Below are 21920 nucleotides of genomic sequence, written 5' to 3'. Positions count from 1 at the left end.
AAGATGGCAGAAAGAAAATCATCCTCATAGGAGTGCCCTTCAATAAAATTGAGGACAAGGTGATGCTTGAAATGAAGTCTGGTCCTCCATGTCCAGACAGAACACCTTTGGGTGTTTACACTTGGATTTTGTCTCAGTCTTTTTATCAGCCATTAAAAAAGTTAACCCTCCATTGTGACAGGGTAGTCTTGGCCTGTTCCTAAGGGTCCAGAGCCAGCTAAGTGATCAAATCAGTGCCAAGCTGGATTTAATTGAATTCCAGAGTGTTTACAGTCGATCCCTTGATTGACAGATAGGAGGTGAAGACTTGGTCTTGCACCCGTGTTTTTTTTTCTGCATTGGTGTTTGTTTGCCGTGCTGTTTCTGTTGCTAAGCCCATGCCACATTTGGTGTTGCATGTAACTTAAACTCTGACTATGTTCTTCATGAGCGGGTAATGATTAATTTCAGCCACATGGTATGAGTGTTTTCTTTTGAACCTAAGGCCTCTGTGATTTCATTTTCCCCTTCCTGGCCCTCAGTGTGTTATTGAAATGAGCTGTAATTATTCTGGGATGTTTGAATCTGAAGTTTCAATCTTCCATCAAAGACAAATGTCCTGAAGTAATTACCTATTTGAAGCTGTTAAAACTGAAAATAGCTGCAATTGCTGCTGACCTATTGAAAATATTGGCTCCTTTGTGGAAATGAGATTTCAGATTTGACACTTGCTTCATTTATCAATCTCTCCTTACATCTAATGCTAACACCAGCCTTTCAGATTCACACTGTTATGGGGCTGATGTGTAGAATGAATTTGTATTGTTAAAACAAACCAACCGACAGGTCTGAGCAAAAATTATTTGTCCAAATGAAGTTGATTCTGCTTCTACATTAACTCTTTCATCAAAGCACCTCCCTCTGGTACATTAACTCTCTGTCCCATTGAAGCTCATCCTTGTTGCACAAACCCTCCTGTCAAAATCCTTATCTCTGGTACATTAACCACATTCCCAATTGTGTCTTTCCAATTGTATTTTGATGATTGCGTCTGTCTGAAAGATAATTCCAAACACTTTTCACTTTAAGCCCAACACAAACTGGAGGATTAGGCACTTGACAGCCTTCTGGATTTAACATTGAGTCCAATAACTTCAGACCGTGAACTCTCTCCTCCCTCTTGCCCCCTTTTTAATCCAATTTTTATTTATTTATTCATTTTTTAAATCCTTTTTCCCCAACTGCCTACCCCCCCCTCCACAGGACTATCTGTCACTTGTTTTTATGTTTTGCTTTCACAGACCTTTTGTTCTGTTATTAACACCTTCTCCTTTCTTACCTTTGTGCTACAAGCAGCACCTTCTTTACTCTTTACCACTACCATAACTCTCCCTTTGTCTTGTGTCCATGACATCTTTGTCAATCTCTGCTCAGCTGTCACTATCCCTGACCTAGCTCCTTTCTCCTGCTGCACCCCCTCCTGAACAGTATAAATTCCATCACATTTCTACTTCTCTTTAGCTCAGAAGAAGAGTCATACGGAGACTCGAAACATTAACTCTGTTTCTCTCGCCATTGATGCTGCCAGACCTGCTGAGTCTTTCCAGCATTTTCTGTTTTTATTTCTCTCTCTTAAGACTTTTTCCTGGTATTTCTTCTAAATGGGGTTTACACATCTTTGCTTGCTTTGAGATAATAATGGGGCTTTTTTTAACTCCCTACCATTTAATATTCTGCAGGATGGTGAGGTCCTTACCCCTTTACAGTTAGGAAGGATGGTGGTTAGAGATTCATTTTCTCTATCAAGGACTTAATCTGTGCAGTGTTCCTGCCTAGGTGTGTGTTTACTGTATATGGAATTGCCCAGCACTGTTCAGTGATCTTGTATTTTGTAAATGTGGGGCAATTGTTTTAAAAGCTTTACAAAGAATGGATGGTACAATGAGCCAACACCTCCCTAGCCCAGTGAGTTGGAATTCTAGTGCCACAATGCTGATTCAGCTGAGATGATGACTCAGAGATGAAACAGAGCCATCCTCTATAACTGACTGTGGGGCTGTAACCTTCCTCAGCCTCTGTATCGTTTTATATGGTTGATCAATGCTGCTTCTACGTTGTGTAGCTTGACAGAGACTGTCTTTGACTGGTGCCAATCTGGGCAGAATTGGCACATCCCCAAAAATGGCATTTGTTCCTGTCTCTATACTTGCCAAGGAATACTGCCAAGGATCTTCCTTTGGACCCACCCCCGCCATTCCTCATCTACATTCTGCCTCTCTCATGTCAGCCTCCAGGCAGGAGTCAGCTCTTGTATCTTAGCTGGTGACGATTGACTTTATTTTGTCACTTTACCCTTGACTCCGCAAATGCCTCGTGTGCTTGCTGTCAGACTGTCGGAAGGATATTTAGTCATGGATAAATCAAAACATTCCCTGTATCAGAAAGATACAACAAGGTGACATAATCTTAAAATGAGAGTTAAGTGATTCGTCATGATGTCAGGAGCACATCCTCCAACAAAGACTAATGGAAATCTGTAACTCTCTACCCTGAACGGTGGTTGAAGTTGGGGGTCAAGTGAAAATTTCAAAACTGAGATTAATTTTTATTAAGCAAGGGTATGGAAGGTTATGGAACCAAGATAGGTAAATGGAGTTGGGAAACAAATCAACTGTGATCTAATTGAATGATGAGAGAGAGTTGAATGGCCTCCCCCTGTTACTGTTACCTACAGAATTGCCACCCTATTTATATTTTCCCATTTACCTCTTTGACTGTTCCCATGTGATGCATCCTCCCCTGTGGACAGGCCAGATGGTCAGCCAGCTTTCTGACTCTTGCCAGCATATTTATACCAAGCCTTCAGGGGATGTTTGACACTGATGTACTGTTATTTGCATTTCCTAATGCTGGCATGGCTTGCTTCGGAGAACCATGTGGACACTCATTGGTGTTGCCATACCTTCCTCACACATCTCCCAGCACATCAGGTCCTAATCACTGCTCTTGACTCATTCCTGTTCTCTATTCAGTCCTCCTCTCTGTTAATTCAGAAATAGGTTTGACTAACTCGAAGGCTCTTTGGCCTGGCTATGCTGGACTGTTACAGACTGGACCTGGGAAAGGTTGGTTCCAGTTCAGCTTGGTGGGATGGCACAAGACCTGTTTGTAGGTCCTGATGTTGCTATGGAGTTGGTGCCTTTTGATAAGGAAGGAAGAAATCTGTGATGTATTTCAAGGGAGATTCCCCCTGCTTCTCATTAATGGAATTTTCCAGTCTCGTTCCAGTGACATTACCTGGTAACAAGTGCAAACAGCTGGTTCTTGGGCAAACTTCCTTTGGGAGTCTCCTGTCTCACCAGTAACTGGCTGTGCTAGTTATATAGCTGCCAAAGTTGCTATTGACTGTTTTGAGACTGGCGGTTTTCAGTTGCACCTAATTTAATTTTACAGCAAAAAACGTAGCCTCTATTTTTGTCTATAGCTTGCAGCATTTCACAGTGGAAAACTTATGCACTCTACCTCAACATCATCCCTCTCAAACTACGCCTCCATTTCCCCCTCCCCCAGCCTGCCGCTGTATTGTCATACTGACATCTGGTCTTGGAAGAATCTTAAACAACCCACATAGTCAGGGGTAGGAGAAGGGGTGATTGCTTTAGGGTTCACTTCCTCGGATTGAAGTTTAAATATGTAGAATATACATTTCATATTATGCACATGTTCCTGTCCATAAAAAAGTGTTTCTATTGAAATTGTGGTAGCCAATCACGACACCTGGGTTAAAAGCAGCAGAACTTGCACTTATCCTGCACATTTAACGTAGTCAGACATCTCAAAACAAAAATTGGCACAGAGCAGAACTTGCCTCCAATTAAACATTGGGAAGACAGAAATGGGCTATTCACAACATTGGTGTACTATTTGACCCTGAGCTGTTATTTCCAACTCGATGCCAACCCCATCACCAAGAGCGCCTGCTTTCACCTCCATAATTGCTTCGTCCATCCTCATGGCTCAACTCATCTGCTGCTCAAACCTCCATCCATTGTTATTTCTAGACTCTAGTATTTCTGAAATAAAAACAGAAAATGCTGGAAGTATTCAGCAGATCTGGCGGCATCTGTAGAGAGAGAAACAGGATTAATGTTTCTCAGGGCACAGTCAGGAACATGTGAAAAACATGATATGCACATGCAGTGTATTTAAACTTCAATCCAAACAAGTGAACACCTCTTCCTCCTCCTCTACACCACGCACCCCCCCCCCCACCCCGCAACCCCCCAACCTACTTTTTGGGTTGTTAAAGCTGAGGAATGCAGTAGGAAGGAATTGTAGCAGACATTGAGCTGCCACAAAATGGAGAAGGAATCGATGAAAGGACAGAAGTACACCCTTGGATGTTGCTGACAAGCTGGCAAATGGCTTGGTGTTTCACCGTCCCTGGGCTGCTGGTTATATTGCTATTTTCCTATTTTGTTCCCTTATGACTACTTCAAAACTTGAGTTCCAGGACAAACTTAGTTTGTGTGTTTATTATTGCCTGTTCTCACTCATTGGCACCTGCTGGGAAGTGGATGCAGAGACATTGTGTAACCTCCTGAATCAGGAATGCTGTCTGATCTCTACCCCAGCGCCCCCACACCATCACCCCAGCTCACTGCCCCTAATTTAAGGATACTGAGTTTCACTTTAGGACCTCTACCCCTGCTCTGCCTGAGTTCAGCTAAACTTTGTACGTATCAGGAATCAATCCTGGGATCTTCCTGGCTCAGCAGCAAACAGTGGGGCCCGAGAGAGAGAGAGAATTATCTTCATTGAGTCTTTGGTCACTCCATTCAGGGGGTTTAAAACACAAGGACAGGTCTGGATACAAATTGAACTCCAGAATGTTAAATTTCCTGTTTGATTTTTCCATCGTATAAAACTGTGGCCATAAAACAGATGCACATTGAGTTTTATTTATCCGCAATCATTTTGGCTTTTCACCAGGTGCAGTAAAGTTCAAAAATAAAAAACAAAAAAACTGCGGATGCTGAAAATCCAAAACAAAAACAGAATTACCTGGAAAAACTCAGCAGGTCTGGCAGCATCAAGTTCTGTCGAAGGGTCATGAGAACTTGAAACGTCAACTCTTTTCTTCTCCGCCGATGCTGCCAGACCTGCTGAGTTTTTCCAGATAATTCTGTTTTTGTTGTGCAGTAAAGTTCAAAATGACTGTTTCGGAAGAGGGATTATTAGTTTTTATCTTTTAGTGACAGGATTTCCTTGCAGCTCGAAGACAGTCATTAATATTTGTACCAGCCAGTCAATTAAGGGATTAGTTTCCACTTCCCAGCAAGAATGTGGTTGTGTTGAGGACCAGCATTCTCACCCTCCTGTCTGTCATTACAAGATCGGCTGCACTTTCATGTTGTTGACAGCAGGTGTAGCCTCTCACATGCCCGTGCTCCTTCACCACTGAGGTCCTGGTGCCCTCATGGTTATTTTACTGAGGAGGCACCTAAGAACAGATAGCATACAGCTCTCAGAAAGTGACTCAGTAAGATAAGCGACTTGCCACTAAAAGATATCGCATCCAAAGCTTAAAAAGACTCCCATGACCCCGCCCCTATCTGTAGTAGCTCTACACCAGCTAATGGAATGCCTTTCACCCACTGCCCTCATTCTACAAAGACAGCTCTGCTTATACAGGTACACCCAGATTCTGGTTTGCTGACATTGTTAACTGGTATCAGCTGTGGCTCAGTGGGTAGCACACCTCTGAGTCAGAGGGTTGTGGGTTCAAGTCTCATTCCAGAGACTTGAGTACAGAAATCCAGGTTGATATTCCCAGTGCAGTACTGAGGGAATGCTACAGATATTTTTCCAATTAAACTAAGGCCCTGTTTGCCCTCTCAGGTGGATGTAAATTATCCCATGATTCTATTTAAAGACAAGCAGGTGAATTCCCCTAGTGTCCTGACCAATATTTATCTCTCAATCAACACCATATCTGGTCATCATGCTGTTTGTGGGATCTTGCTGTGTACTAATTGGCTACACTTCATCTCCTTCCTCACCCACCCTGTCTTCTCCTCTTTACTCTCCATCCTCTCCTCTGCCTTTAATTATGTCATTCACTTGACTGCTCTCCCCTCTTCTCTTCTTCACCTCCACTCCTCACCATCTCTTCACTCTATGAACGTACGTTCTGGTTCCAGGGGCCTCAGTCCTGCCAGTTTGCACATCGAGTGAATGCATGTCATATCACCTCGTCTCCTTGAATGTGTGTGTTACTGCTTTTCCTTGGTGTTCCTCCTCTGTCTTCTATCTGGAGAGTTCCTTCAATTTCAATCTCTTCCATCTGAACAGACATACGGTGCCTCGGCTTATTCAGCTCATCCCTGCGTTCTGCACTGAAATGTCAGCCTGGATTACTTAAGAGATCAGAGGACTGGGCCATAGAGCCATCCCCTCTGACCGTTGTTATTAGCACAATTTGTAACACTTTGGGTGTGTGTGTATTTTTTCTGAAGCATAATTCTTTTCTGACTTTCATCCGAATGCAGTGTTTATATAACAGGTGGGGTTGCTCAACCAGAGCCCAAGGAGCCATGAGCTGCAAAAGTGAAGTTCGAGCAGTTTTTACAAATTCTCTGTCTATGTGTATTTCTGTATCTTAACCCCCTCCTACTCGGGTCTTTTTATAAATGACCACTGCACACTTCTGCTCAAAGCTTACCTTTGTGCACCAGAATTTCAAAGCACTTGTTTCTCTTTGAATTTTCTCTGCACTTCCGCTGAAGATTTTTCATTTGCGGCTCTGTGGTAACTCATTGACCTCTGAGTCAGAAGGTTGTGGGTTCAAGCCCCATAATCTAGGCTAACACTCAACATTAGTCCAGCACTGAGGGAATGCTATCAGATGAGAACCAAAGCTGTGCCTGCCTGTTCAGGAGGACATGATTAGTTGAAATAGGGTAGAATTTCATTCAAAGTCCAAGCTAACAATACAGCCTAAAAAAATGATTTTTCTACAAACATACAAACGTATGAATTAGGAGCAGGAGTAGGCCACATGGCCCCTCGAGCCTGCTTTGCTATTCAATAAGATCATTGCTGATCTAAGTGTAACCTCAACCCCACATCCTTGCCTGCCCCCGATAACCCGATAACCCTTCACCTCTTTGTTAACCAAGAATCTATCTAGCTCTGCCTTAAAAATATTCAAAGGCTCTGCTTCCACCGCCTTTTGTGGAAGAGTTCCAAAGGCACTCAACCCTCAGAGAAAAAATTCCTCCTCATCTCTGTCTTAAATGAGTGATCTCTAGTTGTAGATTCTCCCACAAGAGGAAACAACCTCTTCACATCCACCCTGTCAAGACCCCTGAGGATCTTAAAGGTTTCAGTCAAGTTGCCTCTTGCTCTTCTAAATTACAGTGGATACAAGCCTAACCTGTCCAGTCTTTCCTCATCAGACAACCCACCCATTCCAGGGAAAAATCTAGAAAACCTTCTCTGAACTGCTTCTAACGCATTTACATCTTTCTTTAAATAAGGAGGCCAATACTGCACACAATACTGCAGATGTGGTCTCCCCAATGTCCTGTACAACTAAAGCATAACCTCCCTACTTTTGTCATCAATTTCCCTCACAAGTTATTAGCTTAATCTATTACCTTCCCTAAATACCTGATGTACCTGTATACTAACCTTTTGTGATTCACGCACTAGGATACCCAGATCCCTCTGAATCTCAGAGCTCTGCAATCTCTCACCATTTAGATAATATGCTTTTTTATTCTTCCTGCCGAAATGAACAATATCACATTTGCCCACATTATACTCTATTTGCCAGATCTTTGCCCACTCACTTAACCTATCCATGTCACTTTGTAGCCTCCTTATGTCCTCTTCACAATTTACTTTCTTACCTATCTTTGTGTCGTCGGCAAATTTAGCCACCATTCCTTCGGTACTTTTATCCAAGTCATTTATATAAATTGTAAAAAGTTTAGGCCCCAGCACTGATCCTTATGGCACACCATTTCATCACATCCTGCCAGCCAGAAAAGGACCAATTGTCTGCTTCCTGGTAGCTAGCCAATCTCCTATCCATGCCAATATATTACCCCCTATACCATGAGCTTTTATTTTCCACAATAACCTTTGATGTGGCACTTTATCAAATGCCTTCTGGAAATCTAAGTACAGTACATCCAGGTTCCCCTTTATGCACAGCATATGTAAGTCTTTCAAAGAATTCCAATAAATTGGTTAAACATGATTTCCCTTTCATACAACCATGTTGACTCTGCCTGATTGCCTTGAATTTTTCTAAGTGCCCTGCTGTAGTATCGTTAATAATAGCTTCTAACATTTTCCCTATGACAGATGTTAAGCTAACTGGCCTATAGTTTCCTGCTTTCTGTCTCCCTCCCTTTTTGAATAAAGGAGTTATATTGGCTATTTTCCAATCTAATGGAACCTTCCCCGCATCTAGGGAATTTTGAAAATTTAAAACCAGTGCATCAACTCTTTCACTAGCCACTCCTTTCAAGACCTTAGGGTGAAGTCCATCTGGACCTGGGGATTTGTCAGCCCAGAGCCCCAACAATTTGCTCAATATCACTTCTCTGGTGATTGTAATGTCCCTGAGTTCTTCCTTCCCTCCATTTCCTAATTTACAGCTATTTCTAGGTTGTTACTTGTGTCCTCTGTCATGAAGACCGAAGCAAAATACCCGTTTAATTCATTCACCATCTTCCTACTTTCTATTATCAATCTATTGGTCCACAGGAAATGAGTGCAACTGGCAGGATTTAACTAACCAAGCAGCCATTTCATTTGCCACTTGTGGCACCTTTTGCGCCAGTTGACTGCTTAATTTGCTTGTAAAACAGTAACTTCATAAGAACATAAACGGTAAGAGCAAGAGAAGACCATCGGGTCCCTTGAGCCTGCTCTGCTGTTTAATATGATCATGGCTGATCTACTGCCTCATCTGCACTTTCCTGCCTACTGCTCATAATCCTTTGATTCACTCAGAGATCATAAGTCTGTCTAACTCAGCTTTGAATATATCCACAGTCCTCTGGAGAATTCCAAAGATTCACAACCCTTTGAGTGAAGAAATTTCTCCTTATCTCAGTCCTAAATGACCATCCCCTTATTCTGAGGCTGTGCTTCGTGTTCTAGATTTCCCAGCTAGAGGAAATAACTTCTCTGTCTACCCTGTCAATCCCCTTCAGAATCTTGTATGTTTCAATGAGATCACCTCTCATTCTTCTAAATTCCAAAGACCTTGTCCAATTTTTTTTCTTATTTTTGCGCAGGATGTGGGTATCATTGAGTAGGCTAGCATTTGTTGCCCACCTCTAATTGTCCTTGAAGGTGGTGGTGAGCCACCTCTTTGAACCGCACACAATGCTGTTAGAGAAGGGAGTTCCAGGATTTTGACTTAGTGACAGTGAAGGAATGGAGATATATTTCCAAGTCAGGATGGTTTGTGACTTGGAGGGGAACTTCTGGGAGGTGGTATTCCCATGTGTCAGCTGCCCTTGTCCTTCTAGGTGGTAGAGGTCACGTATTTGGTAGGTGTTGTCAAAGGAACCTTGGTGAGTTGATACTGTAGATGGTACACACTGCTGCCACAGTGTGTCAGTGGTGGAGGGAGTAAATGTTGGAGCTGGTGGATGAGGTGCCAATCAAGTGGGCTGCTTTGTCCTTGATGGTCAACACTTGGCTCAAATGGTCAACACTTCACCCCACCCACTCACCCCTACAGCCATAGACAAAATACTGGGGGGAAGGGGGGTGGGGGTTGGGTACTTGGAGGAGAAAGATTACATGCAGTTTTTGTTGACATGTTATATTCCTCTTCTCCCTTGCCCCCTCTCCCTAAGTTAAGAGCAGTCAGTGTAATTGGAATCATTTATAGGCTTTTAACTTGAGCTACTATTGTCGAAAGTGACGAAATGAGTGAAATTCATTCAAACAAGGCTGGAAATGAAAATAAATTTTTAAAAATGAAGCTTGTCCACAGAATGGTCAACCTGCGGAACAAACATCCGGCTAGTGCTGTGACGATTAACTGATTTACAAAAGCCGAGGATAAGTACCTCACTGGGAATAGGATTGGAGATTGCAGAGATTGAGATGATCTAGCATAGATAGAGATTATCAAATAATTCACTATTAAGGAGGTTGCCCCTTTCAGTTTTTACTGTTTTAGTTTTGTGTCTTACCCTATCCTTGCTGAGGTTATTTTTTTTTATGATGCAGTTTTTGAAAACCTAATCTATCCATTTATTTTCCCAGGATTTGCTCTGCTCCTGGACTTTGAATCCACTCCCTGCCCCTCCCCCAGCCAAATTGCCTCTGACAACAATCTTCATTTATCTCATCTACTGTTTATGAGATTTTGCCTGTCTGAGATTGACTGCCTTGTTTCTCACTATCTCCACTTCAAAACTACTTCATTACCAGTGAAATGCTTTGGGACACCTCGAGGATCTGATAGTGTTGTGTATAAATGGAAGTTCCTTCATTCTCCCTGTCCTGCCCTTGAACTGTAACAAGTCCTTTTGCATCAGTATTATCTTGTACACATCGCCAGATAATGAATGCTGGGCTCGCTGTGCTTTGAATTGTTTATTACTCTGATTTAGCAAATTTTTGACTCTTACCACCTTGTTGAAAAGTCCAACATAGACTTGATGATCCTGGTTTTTTTTTTTGAGAAAGCCATTTTGTGTTAAGCATGTTGCTACCTGAGTTGCTGGATCATTGAAATGTCAAGCCAAGAAAGGGAACTGGTCAACGACGAATGAACAGATAGAAGTTAGAGGGTTGTGCTGGAACTTCAAAGCCAGGGAAAAGTGGGAATGTACAGGATTGGATAGTCCATTTCAGACTCTCTGGCTGGTCTCAAGGATGGTGAAATCCCATTCACAACTTGATCAATAGCCCATTAATCACCACCTCTGCTAAATAATCTATCAAGCTACCACATCAAAAACAGAATTACCTGGAAAAACTCAGCAGGTCTGGCAGCATCGGCGGAGAAGAAAAGAGTTGACGTTTCGAGTCCTCATGACCCTTCGACAGAACTTGAGTGAGTCCGAGAAAGGGGTGAAATATAAGCTGGTTTAAGGTGTGTGTGTGTGTGTGTGTGTGTGTGTGTGTGTGTGTGTGGTAGAGAGAGAGAAGTGGAGGGGGTTGGTGTGGTTGTAGGGACAAACAAGCAGTGATAGAAGCAGATCATCAAAAGATGTCACAAACAAAAGAACACATAGGTGTTAAAGTTGGTGATATTATCTAAACGAATGTTCTAATTAAGAATGGATGGTAGGGCACTCAAGGTATAGCTCTAGTGGGGGTGGGGGGAGCATAAAAGATTTAAAAATATTTAAAAATAATGGAAATAGGTGGGAAAAGAAACATCTATATAATTTATTGGAAAAAACAAAAGGAAGGGGGAAACAGAAAGGGGGTGGGGATGGAGGAGGGAGCTCAAGACCTAAAGTTGTTGAATTCAATATTCAGTCCAGAAGGCTGTAAAGTGCCTAGTCGGAAGATGAGGTGTTGTTCCTCCAGTTTGCGTTGGGCTTCACTGGAACAGTGCAGCAAGTCAAGGACAGACATGTGGGCAAGAGAGCAGGGTGGAGTGTTAAAATGGCAAACGACAGGGAGGTTTGGGTCATTCTTGCGGACAGACTGCAGGTGTTCTGCAAAGTGGTCGCCCAGTTTACGTTTGGTCTCTCCAATGTAGAGGAGACCACACTGGGAGCAACGAATGCAGTAGACTAAGTTGGGGGAAATGCAAGTGAAATGCTGCTTCACTTGAAAGGAGTGTTTGGGCCCTTGGACGGTGAGGAGAGAGGAAGTGAAGGGGCAGGTGTTGCATCTTTTGCGTGGGCATGGTGTGGTGCCATAGGAGGGGGTTGAGGAGTAGGGGTGATGGAGGAGTGGACCAGGGTGTCCCGGAGGGAACAATCCCTACGGAATGCCGCCAGGGGGGATGAAGGGAAGAAGTGTTTGGTGGTGGCATCATGCTGGAGTTGGCGGAAATGGCGGAGGATGATCCTTTGAATGCGGAGGCTGGTGGGGTGATAAGTGAGGACAAGGGGGACCCTATCATGTTTCTGGGAGGGAGGAGAAGGCATGAGGGCAGATGTGCGGGAGATGGGCTGGACACGGTTGAGGGTCCTGTCAACGACCGTGGGTGGAAAACCTCGGTTAAGGAAGAAGGAGGACATGTCAGAGGAACTGTTTTTGAAGGTAGCATCATCGGAACAGATGCGACGGAGGCGAAGGAACTGAGAGAATGGGATGGAGTCCTTACAGGAAGCGGGGTGTGAGGAGCTGTAGTCGAGATAGCTGTGGGAGTCGGTAGGTTTGTAATGGATATTGGTGGACAATCTATCACCAGAGATTGAGACAGAGAGGTCAAGGAAGGGAAGGGAAGTGTCAGAGATGGACCATGTGAAAATGATGGAGGGGTGGAGATTGGAAGCAAAATTATGAGTTTGCTGATTTACCAGCCTCCATGTTTACTACCCTCTTTGTAAATTAGTTAAATTCTCTGTCCACAATTCATCTTCTCAGTTTCCTTCCCTGTTCGAAAAGACAAACCTTAACACCTCCAATATCGCAAACTATCTTTCAGTGTTGAATCCTCTTTTCACACGGCCAGGTCTTTGAATTGGTCATCGCTATCAATCTTTATGTACACCTTTCCCAATTCTGTTTAAATTTCTCCAGTCCAGTTTCTAATTTGCCTAAAACATGCAGAAAGTATGGATAGAATCTATGATAAGGGGGAGTGTACCTGGACTGTGAAAGGAGATTACATAGGTAGATAGAATCTAATGATAAGGGGGAGCGAACATAGACTATGGAAGGAGCAGAGCTGATTTGCCAAGCGTCAGTTTTTAGTTCGGCATTCCTCTATCCATTCACAAGATTATTTGAGGCTTTATTCACTTAGTAATAGTGAATAGCTGCACGTTCAACCACTCACTTCAGTTCGAGTGGGGAGATTCCTTGAGTGGGGGGATTTCTTAACTTCCTCATGTGACCTTGGGATTTTTCCTGATGATTTTTGAAAATGGGGGAAATTGAATGGGTATTTTTTATTGTCTGCCCTGATCCTGAAGAGAAGTCAGCTGAGTGCTGATGTTTGTGGCTAAGTTTAGATGTGCTAACTGTACAGATTTGGTTTCTCTCTCACTTTGTAAATTTCACTCTTTACTCACTAGTTGTCTGATTGAGGAAGTTATCTTCCAGTGAAGCTGAAACTGAAAGCTGTAATAATGGTAATCGGAATGGGCCGGGGGAGGGACTGTCTCTCTGTTGGGCCACATTACATCAGTCTGTCCTCTTTAGATGTGTGTCCGCAGTGGGTTGACAGCAATCTGATTTTTCTGAAGATCAATGAGAGAATGAAACATTCGACAATAAAGACTGTGTATATACGTCTTTGTAAAGGTATTTAAAACTTGATACTACTTACTTAATGAAATGGTTAACATCTTAAAACGGTGATGGAAGCAAATTCAACAGTAACTTTCAAAATGGAATTGGATAAATACTTAAAAGGGACAAAATTGTAGGGATCTGTGGAAAGAGTATGGGGGAAGTGCAGCTAATTGGATAGCCCCCTCAAAGAGTCAGTCCAGGTACGATGGGCCAGTTGGTCTCCCCCTGTGCTGTGCAGTTTCTATGACACCATGAAAAGACAATTTTGCTTTCAATTCTCAACACCATAAGTCACTGCAATTCACAAGGACTTTGTTGTGTGTTAAAGAGTGGAATCTGGGTTGATGTGTGAAGTGAACTGAGTCTTGTGTGGAATCAGTAAGTTAACCAAGTCTGGGCTTTAGGGTCTTTTCCGATTAAATTGGATTTGCTGAGAGATTTGCTGTCTGTTTCGCTGTGATTGGATGGGGTGAGTTGTTTGTGTTAGTGATTCTCGCAGCTTTTAGCTGAAGTTGGGACTGACCCCTTTTCAAGGTGTTTGGTCTTCCTGGGAGCTGGGAGTCATTGTGACTCAATCCTGGTGATGAGGACGGGGTAGTGAGCTGCCCCCAAAGCTGTGCAATCAGTCATTATGGGATTGACAATAGTGTTGGAAGAGGCGATGATACTGACTTTTCTTAATCATTGCTGCTTCCATCTCCCAGAATATCCTGACTTCAGATTGCCCTGCCCAGCTGATCATGTCCAAATGGTTGGCATTGGGGAAGTGGGCAGACATGTTTTTTGTGAATTTTATGCTTGTCAAATTGAAAGATGTTAAAACTAGAAAAGAGAATATTTGTCAGTTGTAGAGGATATTTTGGATAAGACTTAGAGTGAAGCCTCCTCCACATTGTCCCAGGACAGGTACAGCACGGGGTTAGATACAGAGTAAAGCTCCCTCTACACTGTCCCCATCAAACACTCCCAGGTACATTGCGGGTTTGATGCAAAGTGCATTCCACACAGCTGCAATGCAGTAGCTCATCTCTCAGAAGACAGCTCGCTTCTTTGGCAGTCGAATACTTTTCTGTTCCCCACAGGATCGTTGCACATCTTTCAGTGAAACTGCTAAATTGTGCCAAATGGAAGGGTTTTTTTTTATTTGCCATAAGTTCATGCTATTAGGAACTAGTTTGGGACTTGCTCAAACTTATGTCAAGGATGCATAATATAGAGATGTGCTTGTGATGAAATGCCCAATGCGGAAACATCCCTTCATCGCTGAGGCTGCCAAGAATAACTGTTCTGTCCACTGTCAGGGAAATACCTCCAGGTGTCCACAATATTTCCATCGCCTCCCCCCACCCCAACCCCTCCAGCCCTCCACACTGCCAGGTGTTGGCTCTACATTTCCAGAAAGACTTGTGGTTGCCTGTCCGCTTCCCAATTGTTACCTAGGGCATGTCCCAAGAAGCTGTGAACAGTGTCTGATTACAACAACAACAGCAACAAACATGTCCAAACATTAGCTGGAATTGGCCTGAAGGAATGTCAACCAAATCTGTGTAGAACTCAAAATTAGAATTTCCTGATGGGGCTAACCTTAGCTTTTGAACATGTTTCTGTGTAAATTTCAGCCTTGGACAGTTTGCTCGTATTAACTCAGTCTGTTGTTCCTCTGTTTTAATTATCAGTCATAACAGCGTCTGGCGCCTTTTAGGATTTTTCATTATTGGAGGAGAGATTAATTGTTCATATTAGGCAAACTGAGGTAGGAAGATTGTTGTGACCCGGAACACGCTACTGAAAGGGTGGTGCAATCCGATTCCATAGGAACTTTTCAAAAGGCAATAAGGTATGTGTAGGACATCAGAACTAATTGGCAGGGTTATGGGGAGAAATCTGGAGTGTGGGACTAAATTTGACAGCTTTTTCAGTGAGCTGGCACAGGCAGGATAGGCTGAATGGCTTCCTTCCAAGCTGTAAGATTCTGAGCAGTAAATTAAAAAGAAGCACATATGTTTAGCAACACACCTCAGGATCTCCTAGGGTATTTTTCTAACTCCAGTTAATCACTTTTTGTTTGTTCATAGATAGTGGGTGACACCCCATTTATTGCCCATCTCTAGTTGTCCTAGGAAGATGGTGTTGTACATTCGCTTCGATCCAAAACATTCATCATTTGGGTTATATAGACACACAAGGCATCCAAATCGATCTCCCCTACCGGCAAACAGACACAAACATCTTACAAATAAATAACCATTGCCTCTCTTGATTTCGCTTCTCTTTTCTTAACCTTTCCACCTCTTTTTAGAATTCTATCATTGCCAGCTATAGTTATAACTCAGCACCTGGTGAGTCATTGATTCACAAGAGAAATCAGCTCCTCACCTCTACATTTTTCTCATTGTTTTTGCTTCCATGTCAATTTCCATCACGGAATCTTCTGAGACACCTTTCCCTCGCAAACTGCCGCCCCTTTCCCAAACTAGATTCTCTAGATGGAGCTGGCAAGAAATCAGCAGCTTCAGAAGAGAGAATCTAGTTTGGGAAGTGGGGGAGAAGTTCACGAGGGAAATGTGTCTCAGAAGATTCGGTGATGGAAATTGACATGGAAGCAAAAACAATGAGAAAAGTGTAGAGGTGAGGAGCTGAATTCTCTTGTGAATCAGTGACTCACCAGATGCTGAGTTATAACTATAGCTGACAATGATAGAATTCTAAAAATAAGTGGAAAGGTTAAGAAAAGAGAAGTGAAATCAGGAGAAGCAATGGTTATTTATTTGTAAGATGTTTGTGTCTGTTTGCCGGTAGGGAAGATCAAGTTGGATGTCTTGTGTGTCTATATAACCCAAATGATGAATGTTTTGCCCATTCAAGGGTTGTGAAGTTTTCAAAATGTTACTGCCTACGTGGAAGTCATGTTGGTGTGAGAATTAGAGACAGGAAGGTGTGGTTGATGCTAGGGAAGACCTGCTCAAAGGGAAGCACATAGCACCTCAGCAGAGGTTCCCTGACCTTCACTGATCCATTGTCATTGCTGAATCCCTCTCTGATCCAGGCATGGTCCCATTAGCCCACCTACCAATCAACTATTGTCAGAGGAAGGAAAAACAAAGAAAATGCCATGGGCCAAATAGGAAGATACTCTGCAAAATCCCACTCTGACTCCTGAATTTCCTCACAACATTATGTTTTCCTTTATTTCAAGAACGTTATAAAGGCAGTAGATATGTGCTTGTTGCCTAATGACAAAAGACTGGGCATTAAGCTGATGCCCATTTGGAAATCTCTTGTGTGCAGTCTTCTGTAACTATGAAGTTTTCTAGTCTGGGTTTTGAAGATGAATCAGAAGACTGACAAAATGTGTGTGGAGAGAGGGGGAAATGGTGCGCAATAAACTACTTGCTCCAATTGCACTACTGAAATTCTGGCCTTTGTTGCACAGGCAACATCCTAATAGGAAAAGAAAATCGGAGAAAGAGTTAATCGGCTTTCCACACGAACCCTAAGTTTGTGGCCTGAAAGCTGCAGGCTGCTTGCCTAGTCTGGAGGCCCCAGGAGATCGTAGTTCAAAGACTTGATGGGAAGAAAATAATTAGATATTATTGTTATCTCAAAGATGTAATCTACAAGATGTCCTTAAGTAAAGTCATCTGGAGAAATGAGAGATCATTGTTGAAACTTCCCAATTGGCCTTTGAGAACATAGTAAATTAAACTTGTGCTGAGACGATGGAAAATGGTTGATTTCTGTGGAAGAAAAACAAGATTTTTTTTGTATTCGGAGACCTTTATTTTGCTGCTTAGCTTTATGCAACTGTCAATTTCTGATGGTTGCTCAGTTGATTTCTTTCACTCTCCCACTGCAACAGGCCCCAAGGATCCAACATAAAACATGCTTAAAGGTCATAAATAGATAATAGTATCTGACTCCATGGGCCAGCATTTCAGTCAGACCCTTTGCGATCATTCTGTATCTCACTGTTCAAATCACATGCTTCAGATGGTGCTGGCCTGGGGACAGGAGTGGTGTGTTGTCCAGCCAGTCTGTCGTTAGTGCCAACACTGGAGACCTGAGCTGCATGTCCTTCCTCAGTATGGGAGGGCGGACATGGCACAGGATTTCGTCAGAACCCAGAGTGCTGGCCCACTGTATTCACTTTTAAGAGAAAGTGACCTGGTTATGAGAAGTTGCTGTGATGAGAGAACGCTGAGCTGATCCGTGCCTGACTGACCGGGCCTGTTTTATTTCCCTTTGGCTTGCTACAGAGATCCGAGCCCAACTCCTGGAACAGCTGAAATGTTTAGACCAGCAGTCTGAGGCCAGGGTGCAGCTCCTTCAGGACCTGCAGGACTTCTTCCGGAAAAAATCCGAGATCGAGATGGACTACTCGAGGAACCTGGAGAAGCTGGCCGAGCGTTTCATGGCCAAGACCAGGAGCACCAAAGACCACCTACAGTTCAAGTAAGTGGGACCTAGTTTCAATTCAGAGACTCCGAGTAAAAGCCCTTCAGTTAGATTCCAGCCAGTTTACTCCTGGCATGTTTTATTACATATAACCACCGCCCCCCAAAGCCCCTTGATTCAGGCCATGGGCTGCATTTTGCATGCCCTGTTGGGCTTGGCTGGGCGAGTGGGGTGGGTTTGGGGGGGGGGGAGTCCATCCCACCACCTCCCGCCCATCCCCAAGCTTATCTTCATCATACGGTGTGGGGGAGGGGGTGCTGAAATTGGCTGCCCAGCCGCCATATTTAAATAGATAATCAATTGAGTTTGTTAGCAAGCCAATTGACCCTGATACTACGCTGACAACGCCACAAAACAGTTGGCATGGGCAGGACACTTATTTTTTTCTTAAAGCTTTTTCAAAGGGCGGGGTTACCATCTTCAGGGGGGTGGGGGGAGTGCCCAATTCTTCCTACCCGCCAGTTCTTTAAAACCCCCACACCCCCCCTCCCCCCCTTCATAAACTATGCAAACCCTCCCCGCCTAAGACCTCGGATTTACCTGGCTCCGGGATCCTTGGGCCTGCTTGCAGACCGGGTAGCGCTCACTAATACGCTCTGCCAGAACTGTTGGATTGGCCAGCCAGCTCCCAAGGGTTGGAATTCCTCTCCAGTGAGGGGCGGAAGTCCCACACTGTCGCTGTGTAGCCCGCCCGCAGCACATTATGGCTAAAGGGCAGCTGGCTTGAATGGGTCAGTTCCCTGCCGACTTTTCTTCTTGGGGGGGTGGGGGGGGAGCCATGCGCCCGGCACACTCTCTCCCCAACCCCCCTTTCCCCCCTCCACACATGTAATTTTCTGCCCCATGTATTTAAAATCCTGTTATTCTCAGTAAGGTAGGCTGTGAAAATTTCGGCTATGCGACTTTTGTAGTGCTATAGACAGAGGCTGATGTCCTGTACCTATGTATCAAGAGTGAGCTTGAGATGGAATTAAACACTTGTAGACTTATTAGTGGTTAAATGTCCAGACGAACCCACAGCCACACTGGGAGATTAAAAGAGATGTTGTCTGATGACTGTGCAGCATTGGATAAGATGCTGCTGAAGATTCCACATCCCAGTTAAACTCACGTTCCTGATCTATTTCATCTTCTATCTTCCCTACACTGCTCCAAGTTTGTAAACTCAACTAAAAGGTCATTGGATCATCTTGTCCCTGACCTTCACCCGTGGTTTAGCATTGGACGTTATCAGTTCAGCACGCTAAGACTTGAAAAGGCTCCATCCCACCCCACAAACACTGCACCTATTTACGTGTACAGTAAACTATAGAGATAGTTGTTTGGTAGTACAGAACTTGAGTATCTCTGACAAAAAGAGACATAACTAAGCTTTTTGTCTTGCACTCATCAGGGCACTCAGAAGAATACCAATATAAGGGCAAAACAACAACTCATACTGTATGTGAAGAAAATGCTAATGACCAATCAGGGTCAAGCTGCCTGGTTTAAATTTCAAACAATGCTTGGCAGTTAAAGGTCAGTCACCATCAGTGGTGATTCTCCATGACAATGTCACTGGCCAACCAATCAGCGCACTCTTCAGTGCAGTATGAATTGCTGTTTCCCCTTTTATATTGGTATTCTTGCGAGTGTCCTGATAAAGGCAAGAAAAAAAACTTAGACGTGTCTCTTTTTCCAGCAATGCTAGAGAATAGAGACATAAATGTGTTCATAAGAAGATTAGAAGCAACCAAGGCTTTAGTTACGGCCCCAAAGATATATTGACATTCTCCATTCCTTCACCAGCTCTTAATCTCAATCCCTTAACAAAAACTAGTAATATCAATTGGGGGTTCGTTGAGAAAGCATGCAGGTTAAGGGTTAATGGAGGGTTCTGAAACAAGTGTCAAAGAGTTTTATTAAACTTTTATCAAAAGGTCGATTTAAATTCTATACCTCTGGAGGGCAGTGAGACCTCCCTTGAGTTTAGCAAGACCCTCTCCACTCCTTGTGTTTCCCCATTAGTAGTGTAGGCATATGCTAGTGTAAAAGATCTATAAAGGTTTTTAATTGCTGAGGGACCTGTGCCATGATTTCATTTAGGAATACTTATGGATGTAATGTGTGTAATATAGATATTCCCCACTGCTTAACTCTTTTAATCTGTGCACAGTTTCTGTGCAATTCCACATTCCAATCAGTCGACTGCACAAGGTCTTGAGAGAATCTTTTACTCCATAATCTGGTTTCTCTTTTTTTCCTTTGTTGTACTCACGATCTGTTACCCTGCCACGTTCATTCAGCAGGCAGGAGTGTGAATCATTTGCCTGGGGAACTCTGTGCAGGGGTTTGGTGGGGCTGAATGGATCTCTGAATGTCCGACAGGTTCAAGACTCTCGCAGCTTATGTGATGAGAGCAGTGACTCCAGGGTGGATGAGCAAACTGACCAGGGCACCCTGCTGCTGGGAGCCAAATAAGCAGAGGGAGGAAAAACGAATGGAGTTGTAATAGGGGACAGTACAGTTAGGGGGATAGATACAGTTCTCTGCAGCTGACTGAGAGAGTCCTGAAGGCTGTGTTGCCTGCTGGTGCCAGGGGCTGGAGAGGAACTTGGAGTGGGAAGGGAAGGATCCGGTTATCATGGTCCATGTAGAAATGGGTAGGACTAAGAAAGAGGTTCTGCTGAGGGAGTATGAGCAGCTGGGGGCTAAGTTTAAAAAAACAGGACCACAAAGGTAATAATCTCTAGATTGCTACCCGAGTCACAAGCAAATTAGCATCGGGTAAATAAGATCAGAGAGTTGAATGTGTGACTCAAAGATTGGTGTGGGAGAAATGGGTTTTGATTCATGGGGCACTGGCACCAGTGCTGGGGAAAGTGGGAGCAGTACCACTGGAACAGTCTACACCTGAACTGTGCTGGGACTGGCGAATGTTCTGGCGAATTGTATGACTAGGGCTGTAGAGAGGGCCTTAAACTAAATGGTGAAGGGGGAGAATTCATGTGAGGGGAGATTTGGAAAGTAAAGGAGAAAGTGCAGGCAATAGTTCAGGGTAATGACACGGATATTAGCAACCAGAGTGTGACAGGAAGGGGCAGGCCGTATAAACTTAAGAGTGCACCAGCAAATATGGTCATAGTCTTAAGATTTCCTGTAAGCTGCATGGCTGCGCACCTGTCCCAACAAGTGTCGTGCACTTGATTATCAATGCCGCTCCCCTGTAGAGAGTATTCTGCTGCTCCGTCAGTCAATGCTTCGTGAAGTGTGACGCCACACATGGCCAGATTTCCATTGGAACTCGATCCTGCTCAATGCAGCCAGCCAGGTCACATGGCAACAGCTGATTGGCTGGCAGCTCACCCAATGATAGTGCGGGGAGAGAGAGTGAGCTCTGGAAGCGGGAAATGGTAGAAAAAAGAAACCGCCATTTGAGGAGCTTGTCTGATTCGCTGTGAACCGGCGAATAGATTCTGAGGGGCTGTGAACTCTCTGGGCACAAATATTTGTTCTTGAGCCGCAATTTCGGGTTTGGCTGATGTTATCCCAGCAGAAATATGGCTGCGCACATTGGTGGTAAAGATCCAGTGTGGAATGGGAACACCAGATTTACAGAGGCAGCTGTGTTCAGGAGAGGCAGCGAGTGGGATGGTTCAGGAGGGAGTCAGGAGAAGCAGCGAGTCGGGAGATGGGAAGCGGCAAACAGGAGTCAAGTTATTAAGACATAATAAGAGGATTTTTGGGCCAGTTTGGTTCAAGGCAGCCAATAGGTTTTCGGTGTAAAAATTACAGGCCAGGAACGTAACCCAACCTTATTACATGGTTTCTTATGGGAAACTAATTTCCTTTTAGCATACTTTATTTTTAGGAACGCCTTGGGAGTGTTAAACGAGGTATGGCTGTACTTCACTGGCTGTACAGCACCTTGGGATGACCTGAGGTGGTGAAAGTGCTATCTAAATGTAAGCTCTTTGTTTTATATAGATTGAATTTCAGGAAGTTCTCACATCATTAAAACGCTACACTAGATTTTCAAGTGA

At 43.8% G+C, this 21920-nt stretch overlaps 1 protein-coding gene across 6 annotated transcripts in view; it reads left to right on the top strand.

The window, feature by feature from the left end:
- srgap2 (SLIT-ROBO Rho GTPase activating protein 2) overlaps nt 1-21920 on the top strand; it is a 248300-nt gene that overhangs the window by 151579 nt on the left and 74801 nt on the right. For 5 of the 6 annotated variants that reach the window (XM_041195352.1, XM_041195351.1, XM_041195350.1 and 2 more), the window contains exon 2: nt 17700-17895. In XM_041195352.1, coding sequence (XP_041051286.1) covers nt 17700-17895 — 196 coding nt within the window. Of the gene's footprint in view, nt 1-13394; nt 13453-17699; nt 17896-21920 lie in introns of those variants that run through there. The other variant, XM_041195348.1, reaches the window with a different exon arrangement.

The sequence above is a fragment of the Carcharodon carcharias genome, chromosome 9 (genome assembly GCF_017639515.1).
Source record: "Carcharodon carcharias isolate sCarCar2 chromosome 9, sCarCar2.pri, whole genome shotgun sequence".
In the NCBI taxonomy this organism is placed as follows: domain Eukaryota; kingdom Metazoa; phylum Chordata; class Chondrichthyes; order Lamniformes; family Lamnidae; genus Carcharodon; species Carcharodon carcharias.
This window is presented reverse-complemented; position numbering and strand designations above follow the sequence as displayed.